The sequence below is a fragment of the Phalacrocorax carbo genome, chromosome 7 (genome assembly GCF_963921805.1).
Source record: "Phalacrocorax carbo chromosome 7, bPhaCar2.1, whole genome shotgun sequence".
Lineage (NCBI taxonomy): Eukaryota > Metazoa > Chordata > Aves > Suliformes > Phalacrocoracidae > Phalacrocorax > Phalacrocorax carbo.
In genome coordinates, this window is record NC_087519.1 from 12,624,310 (window position 1) to 12,644,026 (window position 19,717).

General features: G+C 38.5%; 1 protein-coding gene across 1 annotated transcript in view; it reads left to right on the plus strand.

The window, feature by feature from the left end:
- The window catches only part of FBN1 (fibrillin 1), a 161,760-nt gene that overhangs the window by 52,442 nt on the left and 89,601 nt on the right, over positions 1-19,717 (plus strand). The window contains exons 7-10 of the mRNA XM_064456363.1: positions 6,085-6,282; positions 9,596-9,721; positions 14,236-14,361; positions 18,750-18,908. Of these exons, the coding sequence (XP_064312433.1) occupies positions 6,085-6,282; positions 9,596-9,721; positions 14,236-14,361; positions 18,750-18,908 (609 nt within the window). The remainder of the gene's footprint in view (positions 1-6,084; positions 6,283-9,595; positions 9,722-14,235; positions 14,362-18,749; positions 18,909-19,717) is intronic.

Below are 19,717 nucleotides of genomic sequence, written 5' to 3' on the forward strand. Positions count from 1 at the left end.
TGCTACAGTCAGCTTGGTCATGCCATGCTCTTGTGTCAGTTTTGAGAGACTCTAATTCCTGGAATTTTACTGCAAAACTTCTCATTTCAGGCACAGCAGATCCTGCCTTCTGAAACGAGAGACATGGTGTTTTTCTCCATCATCTTTAAATGTATTGCTACCTTCTCTGAAGAGAAGGAAATGATTGAAGTACAAAACATACAGTGATGGAAGCTGTGTTTTTCCATATATAATTGCTTGTGTAGTGAGAGGTATTGTATGGTTTCCAATCCTGTCAAGAAACATAGCTTTCTCAAAGAATCAAGATTTTAAGAGTTGGCATTTATTATCATATCCATGCTGCCATTGTGTCACCGTTTATTTCAGATTTTAGATCAGCATATCTGATACACATTTCTTCCATTCCTGGTTTTTAAACTCGGGAAGAGTGATAGGAATTTTGTTTGTGCAAGCACACCCAAATCAGCTTAGGTAAATATGGATATATGTGCATGCTTTTAGGATTCATTTAAGATCCTTCATTCATGGTTCAGTGAAAGCTTATTTTTTAAAACACTTTGTTTATCACTGTTCCAAAAACATAATTTGCTTGATGTCATTCTCATATCATTCTTATTGGTGACATTTGAGTTGATACATTCAGAGTTCCCTTCTCTCTCATTAATTTTTCCCATATATAAATGTTCAGCCACTGGACATTTTTGGAAACTCCTTTGGAAATCCCATAATCTATTTCTCTAATCCTAGTCCTACTTTTTCTAATCGAAAAGTTGTGTTTAAGGCAAATTTTTCCCCTCTGTAACAGAGATGTAATATCTTTTCTTGTATATAGCATTCTCAGCACCTGCCATTCTAGGCCAGGGGAAGATGGAAGCTTGATTTCTCATACTGTTCCTGCAGCCAACTGCAGAGTGCTGCATTTTAATTACCCAGTATTTTTTTTTTCTGCTTATAACTGCATAGTTACTAGTTCTCTCCCCATTTGAAATGCCTATTTGTACTTTAAGAATGCCACTGAAAAACAGAATTGCTATACAATTTTTTTTTTTTACATTAGAAATACACATGTTGGATGCTTGAGGAAAAATAGTTGAAATTTGCCCGAAGTCATGTGCTGGGTTAAAAGGATTCTGCTACTTGAAACTCAGAGTGCCAGCTGTTTAGCTAGCATTACTCCTTGGCTGTGTGAGATCAGTTTCCAAGAGCATTCTCAGGTACAACTGGTTGTGATTTTTTTTTTCTGATGGCTGGTCAAGCAGTGGCATGAGCCATTAAATGCAGTGGGTCACATGTGAGCAGCACTGAGTATGCTTTGAAGAGATGAGACTGGGTTTCTGCCTTGTGCAGTCTCAATTCCGATGTTCTTCTTTTATCCCCGGCTGGTAAAAAAAGCCCCAACCAACCCACCAAACAGCAGAAACAAAAATGCCGCTAGGCAGGAAAGTAAGTTGCAGTAAAGATCAGCTTTAAGATACTTCACTTGCCTTAGAGCCCTTTCTGACCTTTCTTTCATTCTTTGTATGATAATGGAATATTCTTTCTTTTCCCTTTCCCCTGTACTAAAGAAAGGGAAAGTTGCCAGTTTGTGTTGCTGGGGGTTGTTTCAGTTACACAGCAGTCTTGGCTGGATTTGGGGGTTCAGGCAGGATTTACTCATCTGAAGTGCTAATAGCTAGGAGGAATGCTTCCTCCCTCCAAGCAATGTTCTAGGTTTGCTGCTCAGCCAGTGTGCAGCACAAGGTAATGTGTGAGCTGTGCATGCTGTGTGCTGAGAACTGGAAAAGCAGCACTCATTTTATCGTAATCCATTTCTTTTATGATGGCAGGGTATGGCATTTTCGTGTTTCCAGTAATGAGATCTTGACCATGGTAAGATAAATGCTGGCTTTCTAGAGTTCCATCCTTTGACCTTTGCACCCAGTCAGTTTTCATTTATTTTAAGAAGGGTAGAGTCTGTCAGCTTCCATAACAGGGGGTTATCAGTTTGCAAAATCAGGCTATTAATTTGAAACACCAAGAAGTCTTCGTAGGAGATTTATAAGGAATGAATCTTGGAGGAAAGAGCGACCAGAATTTCATCCAGCATCCCTGCGCTAGCATAATTGTTTAATATGGGTTCTATTGGTTCAAAAAATTTTTAAACTGTAATTTAAATTTACAAACTATGCTGTGCTTTAAAACAAACAGATGTTAACATGAGCTGAAGGCTTCAGATGTGTATCTGGTGTCGAAAGTCCTTGCATTATCCTGGTGCTTGGAGTCTCTTTGGTGCTGTCCAGCATTACTTGGAACAATTACCATTATTTGTTGCTGTGCTTGGTTTTGATCAAAGCCTGCCAGTACTACATATTTCAGCAGTCTCTCTGGTGCTTTTAGGAACATAAAGGATCTTTTGCGAAGATAACTAAAATTAATTGATGACTGTGACTGAAACAGGAATGAGCTCTAGATCAAAATGTATCTTGATTCTTTCCTGCGGACTTAATAAGCTGGACTCTTGCACGGTGTAAACCAGCCTCATTCTATTGCCCTCTTGCTCTTTTTGATGGTATATGAACTTAATGTCATTTTACAGTTTCTGCCATCTTCTCAGTTGTCTGAGGTTCCCTGTGGAATTATTCCTTATCAAAACAGGTAAGTATGTGAAGAAGCAGATAAAGTTGTTAGATAACTGTGACTAATGCCTTACTGAAGGCTGCATGCACATGCTGAAATTTGCATTAGAAGTGACTTAAAACATTTGAATTACCAGTTGCACATCTTTAAAAAATCATTTTACTAAAATAATTTCAAGTCTCAACATGCTTCAGTTGAAATGACATTACCTTTGAAAATAGGCCCAAACTAACTATGTAATAGCTTTTCTGGCTATATTTTTCCCCTTCCTCTCTTCTTAGCTCCCGACTGATCTCTTGGAACCTCATTGAATTAGTTTGAGTAATTACAAATGACACAAAAGTATAAGGAAACTTTGTTGTTACAAAATAAATATTGGGAGTTTAAGCTCATATCCCAAGTCAGTGCCTTGTAGCATAGGCCCTAGGGTTTACTGCATCTTCTGAAATCAGCATAATTCATAAACCGAAACACTTTCAAGGAAAATGGCGTAGCTCAAGAAAATCTCTTTACATGTGATACCATTCTCTTTTCGTTTTGCCATTGTGTTAGTGGAATCCCATTTCCTTCTCCTTCTCGTAGGCCTTCATCTTGTAATGTGTCAAAAATTATTAATCTCACTCGTGGATGCTTTAATTTTAGAGCTCTTTTTATTAAGCCTCTGTATATAAATTACGGACTTGAAGTGTGTTCTCTGTGGCCATAGGTCAGTGTGTACACCCAAATGGTCTTTTTCTTATGCATTTTCTGACCTTCAGAATTTTCCATTAAGAATGCAAAAGAAAATCTTGTGAAAAGGCGAAATACACTATTTGAGGAAATAGAAGGAAAGTTGTACTCAGCAGAAAACTGAGTATTAAGAATAAAATTTATCAAGGCAAAGGATTAGGGGAAAATAAAATCTATAATTCTCCATCCTAAAGTGCTGTGAACTTGGATAATAACAAATAGGAGCTGGATTTGCTTGGTTTTGTGTGCATATTTGACCTAATTCTTAGTACTGAAACCTTGTGGAAAGATTTGCATGATTATAAAGTTAACTTCATCGCGTTCACCATATTTCTAAGTCATATTAGCCACTGCTAAGTCATTTATAGCTTGAAAGCAAACAATTGTAAATGCAGATCCATTCATATTCTACCATAAAATACAAGATGGGTTATTCACTACTGTCTGACACGTACTTCCCTCAGTGACAGAGGACAAAATGACTCCTTTTTAAACTGTCTATATATAAATGGCATAGGGACAATCTACAATGACGGATTTCATTCTGAGGAGGTATGCTAGAGATTTCCTGTTGCTGACACAAAACTGTGGTGTTTCTAAAGAAATTGTCATCTGTTGTTTTAATATGAGGAGTTTTAATATTGGGAGTTTTGCGTACAGTAGAGTATATATCTGAGACCTCATTTTGTTCAAGGATGAAGAATCAATCTTGGAAACGGAAACTTTTTAGTTAGGTATAACTGATCAGGACTTATTTGTATTCATTTGTGTACTAAAGGAATAAGATAAAGCTGGTAATATTTGATTTTGTACTACATGCTTCCAAAGCTGCATTTCTACAGTGAGATATGAGAAAGAAGGCAATGTAAGTTTTACAAAAGCAAAACAAGCCTGTCTACCTAGGAGAATGAAAGCAGTCACAAAAATGCTTAAAAAATGAGAGAAGAACTTGATAGAAGCTGTAGTGTGGAAAGTTAATATGGGAAGTGTTGAGAAATACCAATCCAAAAAAAGTTATGATGATGAAAAGGAATTAAGTAACCAAGAATAAGAGAGATGATACCAGAGATTCTGACCCATTTTGTGATGAGGCTCACAGAATTGTTAGGGAAGAGGAGGGAGAAATGTTCAGCAAATGTAGCTGTATTGTTTTAAGGGGATAGGACACTTAGGGTGACATTAAATAGCAGTAATTGCATTTACATATTTTTATACAACCAGTCCAGCTAACCAGCACCAGGGAGACTGAAAAGAGCTAGCTAAAGCGTTCTCATATCATGCAGGTTAATTCTCCATAAATCTGGAAATACAGGAAAAATTTCCAGAGGCTGGAAGAAAATCATTATTTTTCCAATATTTTAAAAGGAAAAGAGAGTATCTGGGTGATTATAGGTCTGTTAAACAAGCAAAAGATAGAATAGCAATTATAGGATGTAATACATAGTTAATGAAGAGCAAATGGTGTTTAGTGTCATTTAGTAGAAGTTTATCAGAAATAGATCTTTCAAACTAACTTGATATCCTTTCTGAGAAGGTTATGTTTAATTGATGAAGATAATAGTAACAATATGGCACTATTGTATAGCTTACAGGACTTCTGTAAGCCATTTTATTTATTCAGTCGAGGAGTGGCTTGATTAATCAGCAGAATTACAGCATATGGACATAGCATCCCTGGATTGGAATGAAGATTAATTAAATGATAAATTTCAAGGTGCACCTGGTGTGGGGAGATGGGGCAGATGGGAAAGGCATCTGTTCTTACTTCTGCCCTATTTAACGCTACTTATCAATGGTATAGTGGAAACATTATTGTTAACAAAGTTTGGAAGTGGAATGAAAATTGGAGGGGTTTATGATATCATGACTATAAAGCAGTGCAAATTACTTAGTGACCTTGGCTGAGGCACCTGGTAACTATTTCAGTACAGACAAACATCAGGTTCATAATTTGCTGGCTATGCTTACAGGATGCTGGACTGCGTCCTGGTGCACCATAACAGAGAAACATTTTAGGGTCACTTGTGAAGAATTAACTGGAGTGCGCACCCCGGATGTACAGGAGACAGCAGGAGTTGGCAGTACCACTGTTTGGTTGTTGCCCTTGGAGAATGGAACAAAATAAAGCCTACTAGTATTTTATTAACATCTTAGTTTAATTCTGTCTGTTGGCTAAGTGGCCTGTCCTACCATAAACAAATCAAAGCAGATGTGTTCCACATGCCCTCCACTCAGCTGTAGGCAAAACTTACCCACGTATCTAGTACAGCATATGCCTGAATAACAGTGAAAGCTGTCCTCAGAAAAATTCTGCAGCCTGTATTCTCTTCCCTTGAGACTTATTTGAGAAATATTTGTGGAAATAAACATATCCTAACTATTTTATCAGTATTATTTTAATCAATGCACTGAATATTTAAAACAAACTGATGAAAAGACCTCCCAGAGGATATTACCAGAGACTAAACCAAGCAGCAAAGGGGACCTGCAGAATTTTAGGTATATAATACTGGTAAAATAGTCACAAAGTGTTTATAGAGCTGCTTATTTTTAGTGTATTTGAATGAGAAGAAAACTTGAGAAAAATCCTCTGCAGAACACTGCTAAATAAAATTGGTGGGCTGGTGGGCAATTCATGTGCAGAAGACTTGCCTAAATGTGCTGCTGTTTTGCTTTATTATGAGTTTTGTTGTGTATTTTTATTGTGAATGCTGATTAGATTTCCTGTCTTTGGCACAGATTACAGGACCGGCCCTTGCTTCACTTTGATAACCAACCAGATGTGCCAGGGACAGCTCAGTGGAATAGTCTGCACAAAAACCCTTTGCTGTGCAACGGTTGGGAGAGCATGGGGCCACCCCTGTGAAATGTGTCCTGCCCAGCCGCATCCCTGCCGCAGAGGCTTCATTCCAAACATTCGAACTGGGGCCTGTCAAGGTACGTTAGCTGTAAAGCTTCCCCAAAAGCTGCTGAAATTGTTACTGGATTAATCTTAATTGAGTTACACTGCTGTGAATAACCTGTCCTAAGCCATTCTCAGCTATATGTGTGAAGAATGGAAAAACATTGTCAGATGCATTACTTCATGATTCAGTGAGTGCCTGATGTTCGAGTGAGTACATTAGTAACTTAGGTCATGTGAGAGCAGCCAGCATCTTAATGAATTTCTCACTGCCAGCAGCCCTTTCCCTTGGTTCTGTAATGGTGTTTTTCTGAGTGTACCACTCAATCATTCCACGGAGGAATTTATTCTGTTTCAAAAAGCACTCAAAATATTCAAAAAAAGCAATCTGTGGCAATACTGTTCCATTTATCCAGTATGGGGTTTTTTAGCTAAAATTTGTCGGTTTTGGATTAATCTTGGGTGTCTTATCTCTCGAGCTGTACTGCTTCAACCTGGAGAAAAGTGCGTGTCATGCCATTTGAAATACCCTATTGTATATTTTATACAATTTTGGAAACACATTTGCATTTGTTTCAAATTGTAAAATCCACCCAGATGTTGCTTGCTTCTTTGTGAGCCTTTCCATTGCCTTACCATAGAAAGTCCTTACACTGCTTTTGGCTTTTATTCTAATACTTCCAGCTGTATAAATTCTTTTATTGTCTGGATGTCTGGCAGGAAACAGGAGAAAGTTAACAGGGGCAGCTATGTATTAAACTGATGTGGATTATAAATTCCCAGGACCATATCTTTGGGGCTAGTTTAATTCAGTCTGTCTAACATTTTCTAATAAGTTACAATATTTTTGAAAAAAGGGGAGATAAAGATTATAAATCTATGAGTAATTTCATTTAATCATGAAATTCCTATGATGGACTTCAAGGTATTCCATTGTATTAAAAAACATAGATATCCTCTGTCACAGGCCAAGTCGTGGTTGGTTCCTGCGGAACAGGCATGATGAACTTCAAGATGGGCATGGTTGTGTACACCACATAATGTGCACATATTTTGACCTCAGCCATTCTGTTCCCCCTTCTCTCTGTAAAGCTCAGAACTAAATTGTGCAGAAATCTGTGAATCGAAATTCTGGATACTTCTGAAATCTTAAGTGCAGAAATATGTGGCCCACACCCCTGAACTCATGCCACACCTAGTTATATCCCTCTTGTTTGTGTCATGGAAAAGCTACAGTGACCTCTCCAATGGGTTTATGCAGTTCAGAATAAGGCTACTTCTGTTTGCTGCACATTTCTTAGCATGCAGCTATATATATGCTAATCTGTATGCGGTGCCAACACGGTTTTGGCCCTGTATGTTTGACTTGTACTTTCCAGTTTTCCCTGCTCTTGTAATGTGTTCATAATTTCAACAGATCTGCTATGGAACCACATATTAGCTTTATTTTTTCATGCAGTTGTACTAAATCCAGTCCTTCTGAGATCAGATAACATCCATTCAGACTGAAAACATTTCAGGGATTTCACATTCATATTCAATCTAAATAAAGGAAAGCAGGTTAAATAAAATCCAGGTTCTCTGAACAGAAAAAGGAACCGTTATGATTGTGTGGAGAAGTCAGAAAAAATAAAATGGAGGGGAGGGCAAGCTTATTTTAAAAAGTAAATAGAATATCACTGCCCACAGTTTGACTTTGTCTGGCTGGCTGAAAGTTAAATTAATATCACAGCTGAGGTTTTTAAAGATACAAAGGAGGAAAATGAAAGCCAAAAGGTGGGATTTTGAAACAGACGTCGTGACTCAGGAGCATGACTTCTATTTTTTTATTTATTTTTTTTTTAAGTCAGTACAGTGCCATGAGGTCTGGCTGATTACTGTTATTAAAGCACAGCATATTGCTGTAGCTCGAGTCCCTGCAACAATGTGGCTATGCTGAGAGTGTTGAGGCTGTGCTAGTTCTCTCTGCCTCCCAGCATAGCAGTTAGCTCAGGCACAGCACTGTTCTGGCTGTGCTGCTGCACCCATCCAACCCATTTCAGTCGGCCCCGGGAATCTTTACGTAACACTCTGCGATGTGGTACAGATATGCCCCTTGGCATTCCTGAAACTTCCTACTCAAGGCTCCCAGGGAAGTTGCCTCTTGGCCTTTTGTACAGACATAATACTTTGCTTTTCAGACTACAGGACACATTACAGCTGGCTCTCTGGGATTTATAAAGGGAGATTTGAAGGCGTTATGTCCTTCAGCTTGTGTCCCTGCATTGAAACCGATCCTAGTGTGAAGCCCAAGAATTCAAGAAATTGGGTTTTACCAGCAGCAGCTGGTATTCCTTGGGGAGATGGGGGAAGCACAGGCGTTTGGGTTGGAGGGTGGCAGGTGCTCTGTTTGCTCCCAAAAGACAGGAAGCGGCTGACACAGGGTAGCCCCTGGGGACTGTGAGTCAGACCTCCACTGTCTCCTATTGCAATGCCACTCCTCTTTTAGTCTCTTTTCTCTAACTGTTACTAAGCCATAGCAAAACTTTTGCATCTAAGTGACGACACACATTGTGCTAAAATAGCTGTGAGGTCAAAAACTGGGACCTCTTGAAAAAGTTTGTCTTGAGCTTCCTACCTAGCCTTTGATATCTTCGTTGTTTTATTTTCTTGAGTGAAAAATTTAAAAGCAAAAAGAGAAAAATAAAGGGGAAAAAACCCTCCAAATTTATTAATGTCTAAGCAGGTCATTAATAATTCCTTCTGATACATTAATTATGTCTGTGAAACTTCTTGAGTCAAATCCTAACCACAGCTTAAGGTCATTGGTGCTGATCTTACTGGAGTGACAAGTTAATAATCTCCATCAATAATGACTATGCAGTTCCCCATGCCTCTCACTGAGGCCCCCTCCACACACATTGCACACTGCTCCTCCACGGCTCCTGCATCTCTGTGCTGGTGGGCTGTGCACTGTATGGAGTTGCCAAGATTTTCAAAGGGGCGAGTGATTTTGGGTGACCAGCTTCAGATACTTTAAAGGAACCTGAGTTTTGGCAGACTGTGTTCTCTGCACACCATTCCCCAGATGTTTTGGAAAAACAAAGCAATAGTAGTTAGATGTTTAATGTCTGTAACAATAATAACCGTGTGATTTCTTGCAGGAGATAGTTAAAGTACTGTACTTAATCATACTTTGCATAGAATAATTACAAAATTAGCATCTCTTCACAAGCAAGTATCATAATATTATGATGGGTGAAGAATGGATTTAGGCATATTTATTTTAATTTCTGTGTAGACAAATTATTATGGCTGTTCTTGAGAAATGAAGTAAAAGTGGGCGTTTTTTCCTTTTTTATATGATAGATGTGGATGAATGCCAAGCCATCCCTGGGATCTGTCAAGGGGGAAATTGCATTAATACTGTTGGATCTTTTGAGTGCAAATGCCCAGCTGGACACAAGTTTAATGAAGTGACACAAAAATGTGACGGTAAGAGCTTTGAGAACTTTCTTCTGAAAGTAAAGGGGGGGAAGTAGTCTTTTTGGTGTCAACTTTGTTTAGAATTTTGTAACAAACTTTGCAGTCTTTTTTGCCTTGAATATGCAAATAACGTTCTTCACAACAAAGATGAATAGTGGTCCTTTCTCCTTCTAAACCAGAGAATCTTAATTATTGGCCCTGCAGCTTTTCCCAGCCTTTTATTCACGTAACATCTTACAGACTTAAAGGTACATATGAACCAAATTAAACATTAAATCTAAAAATACTTTTTAACTGATATGTTGCTTTAGAAATGCTTGAGGCACATGTCTTTGTGTGGATCTTTTAACCAAAAAGTGTATATGAGTGGAAAGTTCAACATATTCCCACCTACTCAGGTAAACTGTTTTTAACTTTAATGGGAGTTTGGCATTGAGTGAAGACTGCAGGACTAGGCTTTAAACTCATCCTTACAGTTGCAGGTGTTAAAGAAGGACAGACATCTTATCTCTTCTTATTGGTCATCCTATTCTGGAAGTACTGCAGGTGCTAGATATTAGTGAGGAAATCTGTGGAAATCTTGGTAAATTTTACACTGTGATCTGATAGTATTTTTTCCTCTGGGTAATATAATAGTCAGGCATAGACGTCTCCTTTGCTTTAAGAGAATTTTGAATATGTAAGGCAAATAGTACTAAAATGTCTCAATTGCGCAGTTTTGATTCATCATCTTTATAGTGAAGGCCAGATAATGTTTAAACTCTTACAACTGATTCTCCTTTCAGTCATTAGACAAAAATTAAATTAATTTGAGCAGAAAAGTTTCATAAGTGGTTAGTGATTTTGGAGTGCCAGCTTTCAATATCATAAAGGTGTGTGACTGAGAGTATGGTGTGCATCCTCCACTCTTTCTTGCAACAAGTGCCTTTAAGGAAGCACTCAAAATCTTTTAGTCATTTTGGAAGAATTATGGCTTACTCTTTCAACTGAAAAATCCCTATTTCAATCAAAACTTTATAATTTATTTGCACATTAGGGAAAGCAATTTTAAAAGAGTTTGTACACAGCATGGTTTTTCATATCAACTGCCAATGGTTTTGGCAGAAAGTAAACCACCTTTAGGGTAGAACAACATGGCAAGCATTTCCTTCTGTGGGTGAAGTATCCAGAACATGGTGAATAGGAAAGACTGAACATGTGCCTTCGTAAGTCTTAGTACTTGAAAAAGGGCTTGCATAGGCTGAATTGCATGAACATTCCTCTGGTATTTTTTGATTGCTGAATCATGTAAAAAAACCAAACCAAACCAAAAAAACAAACAACAAACAAAAACCCCAATAACAACAAAAAAACCGAAACCCCAAACAACCACCACCCTCAGAGCCTGCACTTGGTAATAGTTGAGGGACTGGATCCATGAACCTGGGAGAGCTTAGTTCATTTCCAAATTCTGCCACAATTTTCCTGCTCCATCTTGTGAAATCCCTTTGGAGTGATCACCTGGCTGCAAAGATGGGATGAAGTCTTATTTCTTCAATTCCATACCTGTAAATTTTTGAACCTCAGTAGACAGAGACTTACTTTCAGTACATCTTCATATTGCACGTACTGAGCAATTTTAATTAAAGCTGTGTAGTTATTAATACAATTCAAAGAATTAAAAGTAGCACCCTTATACCAGCAGCATGGAATAGGATAGTGATTCAACAGTTAAAGAGCATAGTCATGTAACAACAGAACATATAATCTGCTTTTTTAAATTATACCTTTGAGTTTTAAGTTTAAATCTGCAGTATAAGACAGTGTATTTGCCTTATAGTAATTAACTGTAATTAATTCTAATGCATAGTAATTAACATCTGATGATGTGTTTGGTTTAACTTCCTATCAGCAAGTAGGACATCTGGCAGCTGTAATGTATCCTTAGTCACTGATTTAGTAGAACTGGGAGCTACCTGATGAATTTCCAGTACTGTTGTTTCAGTGGGTCCCCATTAAAGTAAAATCATGATAGAAATTGTCAGGTACAGTGAAACAATGCAACAAGATTGGAAATGGGGGTGTTGGCTGAAATTCTCTTTATTAGCATAGCTGGTGGAAAACTGTATTTTAAGTGCTATGTTATTTCACTGCCTCAAATAACCATTCCTCTTCCAGTTGCATTAATGCTGAGGTAAATACTTTTTTGTAGTGATTGGGAGGAGTAATTTTTCCTGAAGTGACATTTATGTCTGCAAGTACATTGAGTATACTTACCTTTATGAAACTCGCATACTTAACAATGACAATGTTGCTTATATGAATGTCAACACTAACATAAACAGTGAAATAGTATTTGGGTTAGGTTCAACCCCAAAATAGTGATGATTTTGCTTTTAAAAAGGTTGGACTCTATATAAACAGTGACAGCACTGACTTTAAGATAAACGGTGAATTTGAGTCAGAAAACGCTTGAATCTGATCCATCTACGACTGCATTTTTCTCTGTTAATTAAGGGCTTTATTCAGACCAAAATTCAATTTCCACATTTTTTGTCACTGAGACTGTTGGGACTCCTGTGGAGTATAATCCTGGAGCAGAAGCCAGAAGTCTCTTAGCAGTGCTCCCAGGGCACTCGGACTTGAAGCTTTGGCAACTCCCTCGAAGTAGCACTGAACAAAAAGTCACACCCCTCTCGCACACCCAAGCAAGGAATGTGACCCACATCACGACAGCTAGCAAGATGCTGGGGAGGAATGTGTGCACAGAGGCCCCAGGGTCCTGCACCACTTAGGATGGGCCGGTCTGCAAGGTCTGGTCATCTCTATGCCACCCCAGTCCCTTCGCTCCTTTCCTGCAAAGGCAAGGGGCCACAAAGGTATTAGAGCATCCAATGCTTTACCTAGGGGAAGAGGAATTGGTAATTTTTATATTACTGAATTTTTGTATTACCATCTTCACCAGAGGAGTTGAACAGAGATCCTCTCTAGTATCTAAAATGCTCATTAATGGTCCCGTGGGACTTTGGGTGTTCCCCCATCTGTTGGGGCCAAATTCCAATTTAGGCATTACATTTAAATTCCTCCAATCATTTTTTTATGACTACGATATTATTCACTCCTTGCCTTGGCGTGTTGGGTGCTGTTACAGTATTTCATCTCAGAAATTTTTGTGGTTGGTGAAATCATTATTACAGCCATGTGTCTATCTGTTTGTAGATCTCTGAAGGAGATTGGATAGAGTCCAGTGATACCATTATTTCTGGCTGGATTCTCCCTGTCAGGAGAGCAACTGGGTGATTGTAGATGGCCATGACAGGCAGTTGTCATTAATCACTCCAGAGAATGACCTCCTGCTCTGCTCTGCTCTGCTGATTCTTCTTGTAGGTACCATGGAAAAAGGCGAGCTGTTTTTAAGCTCAGCTGGACTCCAGGTTCCTAGAAGATGAGAGCAGTGCTAAGTAGATACAGCTGCATTGTTAAGACAGTCACTGGAAACAAGGGGGAAGTAACTACGCATCACAGGTGGGCTACTGATGGTAATTAAGGAGCAATTGGGTCTGGCATAGGTTGTTATTTACATGACTGTAGATAACATAAACTCTTAGCTGTGGAAGAAACCCTTCAAGTTCCCTCTTCATGTATGCAGCTATGATCAGGTATGTGTTAGGTCTTTTTTTTCTGCAGCCTTTGAAAGTTTTTCTGCATTGGATCTATGATGATGATTTAGTATATAGATTGAGATTTGTTAGTGAAGAAAATCATGATATGGACTTTTATTTTAAAATCATTGACAAAATCTAAGGGAAGTTATGGACATTGCCTGACTTCTGCAGCAGAAATTTCAGCTACTGTCTAGAAATCTGTTGAAACTTCAGAACATTCACTTAGCAGAGAAAGCCAGGAAAGGTAATTTTTGTTGCTTGCAGTCATCCTGCTTTGAGCTATAACCCTGTCAGACTGCATTAGTTCAACAGTGCCTAGCTGCTCAATGCTTTTATATGAGGGTTTTCCAAGAAAAACCCAAGTGCAGTAAGAAGGATGGGCAATTCAGTAAGTGCTATACTTCCCTTTGAGTCAGTATTGAACCACTGCCTCAGTATGGTGCCAGGAGGCAAGGTGCTGCTGGAGATACCATGAGACATAACAGTTAAACTCCTGATCGCTATGGCCATTACAGGTCCCATGACAGTTTTCTTAGTTCTATTGTGCAGAATTCAAACTGGAGGGGTTATAGTTTACTTACAGTTAGTAAATCTCCTTTGCAGTTTAAGATTTTCATCCATCATTATGAAGCAGTAAAACAAATTCTGGCTTTTTGTAATTTAGAGATACAGTCTTTTCTTAGGTTCTGTTTCACTTGTGTTTATAAGATGCCTAACAAAAGATCCTGATTCACAACTGCTGATTATGCTCCTAGTACATAAGTTAGGAGGGGTCTCAGACCACATTGAACTTGATCATTAATACTAATTACAAAACACCTATTCTCATACCAGAACTAAATTAGCTAACCTCCTCCTGCTTCTCTTTTTGCCTTTAAGATATTGATGAATGCAGCACCGTTCCTGGAATCTGTGATGGAGGAGAGTGTTCAAACACAGTTAGCAGTTACTTCTGCAAGTGTCCTCCAGGGTTTTATACAGCTCCTGATGGCTTAAAGTGCATAGGTGAGTAGAATCCTGTAAATAAGACAGTAGGTGTTGTGAACATTCATGAATATCTAACATAGGTAACAGTGTACCAGAAATATATTTCAACTTGTGATCTTGAAATCGTTCTTTTATATAGAAGTACATCATGTGCCTATATATGTATTCTGAAATTAGTTTTCCATTTGCAGGATGTGTTTGCTCTCTCCCTCTTTGTTGTGACTTTCCCTTTCATTTTTCTTACTACAGTTTTTCTGTTATGTCATCTTTGTTGCCTTAAAACAGGCAGAACTTGTTTAACACATCTCCTTGATATTATTGCTCTCATGTTTGTCTTTGCTTTAGTCCATGTTATATTCATCAGTCATTTAGAAAAACAAATATACTTGGGAAAGAAGGTAACCACCCCGAACAGCTTTTTTACCTCATTCTAAGTGTTATGACCTTAATGCAGATATTTTTCATTAAAGGAAGGAGTGTGATAAGCTGGCTGTGGGACATTTATATCTGCTTTCATGATGTTCATGTTTTGGCAGTGCTGCTCTTTCAGGCTTTCACTGTGGCAGAGCAGAACCTGTCTTCCAAAGGCCCAACTAGGAACCAAAGGACTGTGTGAATTAGATGACTGCCACTGTAGTGCCAAAGCCATGAAAGAGTAGTGTTAGCACTTACTTCTTCATTCTATTCTGAGTCAGGTCAAATATTCAATTAATTTTTTTCTCATTTTTATGCAGTAATTTATTTTTTCACTGCCAGTGCTGAATTTTGAGCAAATATTGTCATTTGAGAATTAAATGAAAGGTTTATTTCCTCCGTTTAGGCTTGGTTATTTAAAGGCTCATACACAGTGCCAGCACTGGGGTTCAAGAGAGCACCCTATGTTTACTACCTTTGGTAGAAAATCATTTGGGGAAAAATTGAAAAAAAATAGCCTCACAGACAAAAGTACCAAATGATATTGACTTCCCCAAGAGATCTGGAAATAGTTTGGGTTATGATTAATTTTGAATGGTGCCATTCTATTTCTGCAGGTTGTGAGAAATGAACTATATTTCTTCCATTATCAAGAACAGCATTTTGGAACAATGGATCCATACTGCACACTTAAAATGCCAGTGGGACTTGCTTTTATTGTGTCAGATTAATAGCTCCTAAATGACTGTAGATCATTAAATCATTGATTGCTGCATGTACTTAATATTTATGAAGGAGATTCACTTTTCTGTAGCAAAAAGTTTCTACAGAGGCACAACTTCCGTTTGCTTTTTACTTTTTATAGTCATTGCTCAGTCAGGACTGCCCAACATTCACACCCATGTTATATTCCTGCAGTTTTCCAGCCTTTTTGACCTACTGTGTTTGTAAGCTGAAATAGTTCAGCTAAAGAATTGGGTATTTAAATGATGACAGGATGTGTTAAGTAATATGACAGACTATAAGCCATCATTAAAATTTTGGCTTTATGTCCAAGGCAAAATGTGCTAAATGGGAAGCACTGTTAATTATCTGCAGATATTTTGGATTCATGTCTAATATGCAGACTGCATACTTGCCATATTAACAAGGACAGACCCCCAATCTGTATTTGAGCTGGGCAAAGCACGTAATCTTGATTTAATTACAACATGCCTGTTTTAAGTGAAAAGTATTAGTTGAACATGTCTACCTGTTAGAGATGAGGAAGTACTTCTGAGAAATGTATCCCTTATAGGACTCAAACTGAGCAGTCCTGGAGCCAGACATCCAAAGGAAGAACTGGGAGTTCCATTACTACAAACTTTAAAAATTAGAATAGATGAAGCAAAGATAGTATCTCCTAGAGCTGAAAAGCAGGAGGTCTCAGCCAAGTACATGAAGAGTGCTATGAAGAAAGCTGCTAGTCCATACAATCAGCTGGCATAAATTTGCTTGATCAGTGGTACTTTTCAATGGCTTTTTTTTCCCTTCTTTTTTTTTTTTTCTAAAGGCATGTTTTTCTTGAAAGGTATTTTCATTGTGATTTTTTGCCTTTTTGATATACTGTATTTTTTTTTTTAGTGAAAAATACTAAAATCTGAAACAGTAAAAAAGTCGTTTCTTGCTGTTCTTGCCTTTATTTGTGTGTTTTACCATTTGGAACAGAAAATGGAAGAGGGGAAAAATGAAAAAATAATCACTTTTGATTAGGAATATGGAAAGATTTGGCATTTTTCTCACAAGCTTACTGTCTTTTTCTGAAAATAATGTGGGTTTTGGCTAAGCTCTTACACCTGTAGGTAGACAAAGATGTTTTCTGTGTGTTTACCTTTTTATGGCACATTGTGTGCTTGCACAGGTCCCGGGTATATCCTTTTTCTAATTCTGTCCATTACTGCTTTTAAATGTTTCAAAACTTGATACTGACCAAAACTGAGAAGGATGAGTTAGAGGATTATGATGGGGTCTGTTAGAGGCCTTCCTTCCTTACCATCCACCCCACCATCACACCAAGCATCTGAATATCTCTCCAATCCATATGAAGAAAAAAATTATAGCAGATGCAGTGGGGAACTTTTTGCATCAGAGCTTTATTTGATTTTTAAAATGGTAGATTAAGGAGTGTATGTGTTTGGCAGTTTAGTTGGGTGCCAGGGGAAAATGGAGGATCAGTAATAGAACTGAGTAGATTTTTTTTTTTTTTTCTCCATTTCAGATTTCCATTTGTCCTGGTTTCAGCTGGGTTAATTTTCCTCCCAGTAGCTGGTCTAGTGCTGTGTTTTGGATTTAGTATGAGAATAATGTTGATAACATGCTGATGTTTTAGTTGTTGCTAAGTAGTGCTTACCCTAGTCAAGGACTTTTCTAGCTTCCCATGCTCTCCCGGGTGCACGACAAGCTGAGAGGGAACACAGCCAGGACAGCTGACCCCAACTGGCCAAAGGGATATTCCATACCATGTGACATCATGCTCAGCCTATACTGGAAGGAGTTGGTCAGGGGGTAGGGATCGCCGTTTGGGGACGGGATGGGCATCAGTTGGCAGGGCGTGAGCAATTGTATCGTGCATCAATTGCTTTGTATATTATTTATTATTACTACTACTACTATTTTACTTTATTTCAATTATTAAACTCAACCCATGAGTTTTCTCACTTTTATTCTTCTGATTCTCTCCCCCATCCCACCAGGGTGGGGCGTGAGTGAGCAGTTGCATGGTGCTTAGTTTCTGGCTGGGGTTAAACCACGACACCATCGCATGATAATACGAGTGAACTAACTAAAGTTTGGAACCAGAGGCCAACTGACTCTTCTAGCTGTACTGCCAGTAATATCTGTGTTCAGGGTTCCAGCTAATAAGAGACAGAACCATCACAGACTCTCCCAACATATTACTATTTAACAATTTCCTCAAAATAATAAGAAACTACCCTGCTTTTTTTTTTTAATATTCACTAGAATAGCTAGTAAACTCTGGAAAGCACTGTTACTAGACAGGTGAATCTACCATGCCCTGGATAACTAAGATATTGCTTCTTTAGGGAATGGTGTCTGCTGTTGTCAGGTTATATCTGCAACTTTTCCTCTACATTTTGACAGCAAATGTTCGGGTTTTTTTAGAAACAAACTTGGTCTGGTTTATCGTACAGCATCAAATCACACCATAGCTTATATTGAGTTTGTCATGATGTGACACATTGTGAAGCAATTGCTCAGCGCTTTAGATTGTATCACAAGATTTTTTTAGTTTAGTTTAGTTTGCTCCTGCCCATGTTTTCTCTCCCTTTTCTAAGATTGGGGATCTCTGTGCAATGTTGTTAGAGCTGAGTATGAAATCTGGATACAGGACATTCTTTGTACAGCATGTGTTTCCCCTTTTCAGACAGGAAGCCAGCACATCTCCATAAACTATGTGATGGCACCCATTAAAGCTGTGTTGCTCTTTCTTGCCCACAAATGTATATCTTGTCAAATCACTACGTACTTCAGCTGGAGAATGACTAATGAAAAATGGATTAATGCTTTGAGAGCTGCAGTGCTGTGAGTTTATTGCTGAACATCAGTGGCTTTCAAATCAACGCTTAAACAGAACTGATCTGTTACTATCTTTAATAGGGGTGACACTGCAATTTTTCTTTGGGGACACAGAAGCATATTTTATTATATACTGAATACATGTTTCTATTCTATTTTTGCCTCTGTTAATTCATTGCTGTTCTGTAATTCACTTTAGCTTTCTCACAGGATGTGTTATACCTGAATCCAAAGAAGCCCAGATATAATCTAGATTTTTCTGGCTTTCTGCCTTTTGTTTTCTGATTGTTGTAATGATGCGAGTACTATGTCATCGATAATGTAATCAACGAAGAAAAAATGGTACCTTTCCCTTTTGTGAAAGTCACATTCCTCACTGGACTGGTGATTACATGTCCGTTTCTTTCTCTTGGTAGATGTGCGTCCTGGGTACTGCTTCTCTTCTCTAACCAACGGGCGCTGCAGCAGTCAGCTCCCCCAGCCTTTGTCCAAAATGCAGTGTTGCTGTGACAGTGGCCGATGCTGGTCTTCTGGTGCAGCCACCGCTCCTGAAATGTGCCCGATCAGATCCACCGGTATGAATCCACCTGTATTCTTACAAGCATGGTCAAACACTGAATTAGGCAGTGACTTCATTTTAACAGTAATGTTTTCATTAAAGAAGTACACAGAATGGTTGGGGTTGGAGGGCACCTTGGGAGATTGCTTAGTCCAACCCTGTTGCTTGAAGCACAGTCTCCTATGGCAGATTGTTCAGGAGGCTAGGGCAAGCAGACATAAACGAGGGATTTTATCTGTTGCTGATTAATGTTTTGTAGCCTGGTTATTCCAATTTTACCTGATGCAGCTTTTGTTTTCAACATCCTCTTCAGGCTCAAGTTACCTCCTCTGGAGCCTTCTAATAGATCCCTATTCCCTCTGCAAGTTCATTCTCATTGGAAAATGGGTTTCCTTCACCTTATTTTTAGTTTTCTGAGGTGCCATTTATTTCCCAAAGTTTGACACAATATGATTTCTGTCTGTTACCATAATGTGCTGTACTTTATCACCTCCCTGTGTATTGAGATCCCCAGATAATGTGAGATTTGGATTTAAAGAAGATGGTGAGCAGATTGTGAAACTAAGTGTGAGGGAGTGGAGGAAAGAAGTTTTTGAGATTGTTTAGGACTGGAGACCTAATGAAATGCTTTAGAAAAGACGAATACGAGAAGCTTAAGGATCGATGGGAGGTGCAGAGTTTAGGGAGGAATGGGGGTCATAACACTATAGCAGTGTATCTCTGAAGAAATTGTCAGAGGTCATGTGTGGGAGTGTTTATTATTCTTGTTTTAAATCCTTTGAGTGAAACTGCGTAATACTGGAGCAAAGATCTATGATCAGAACT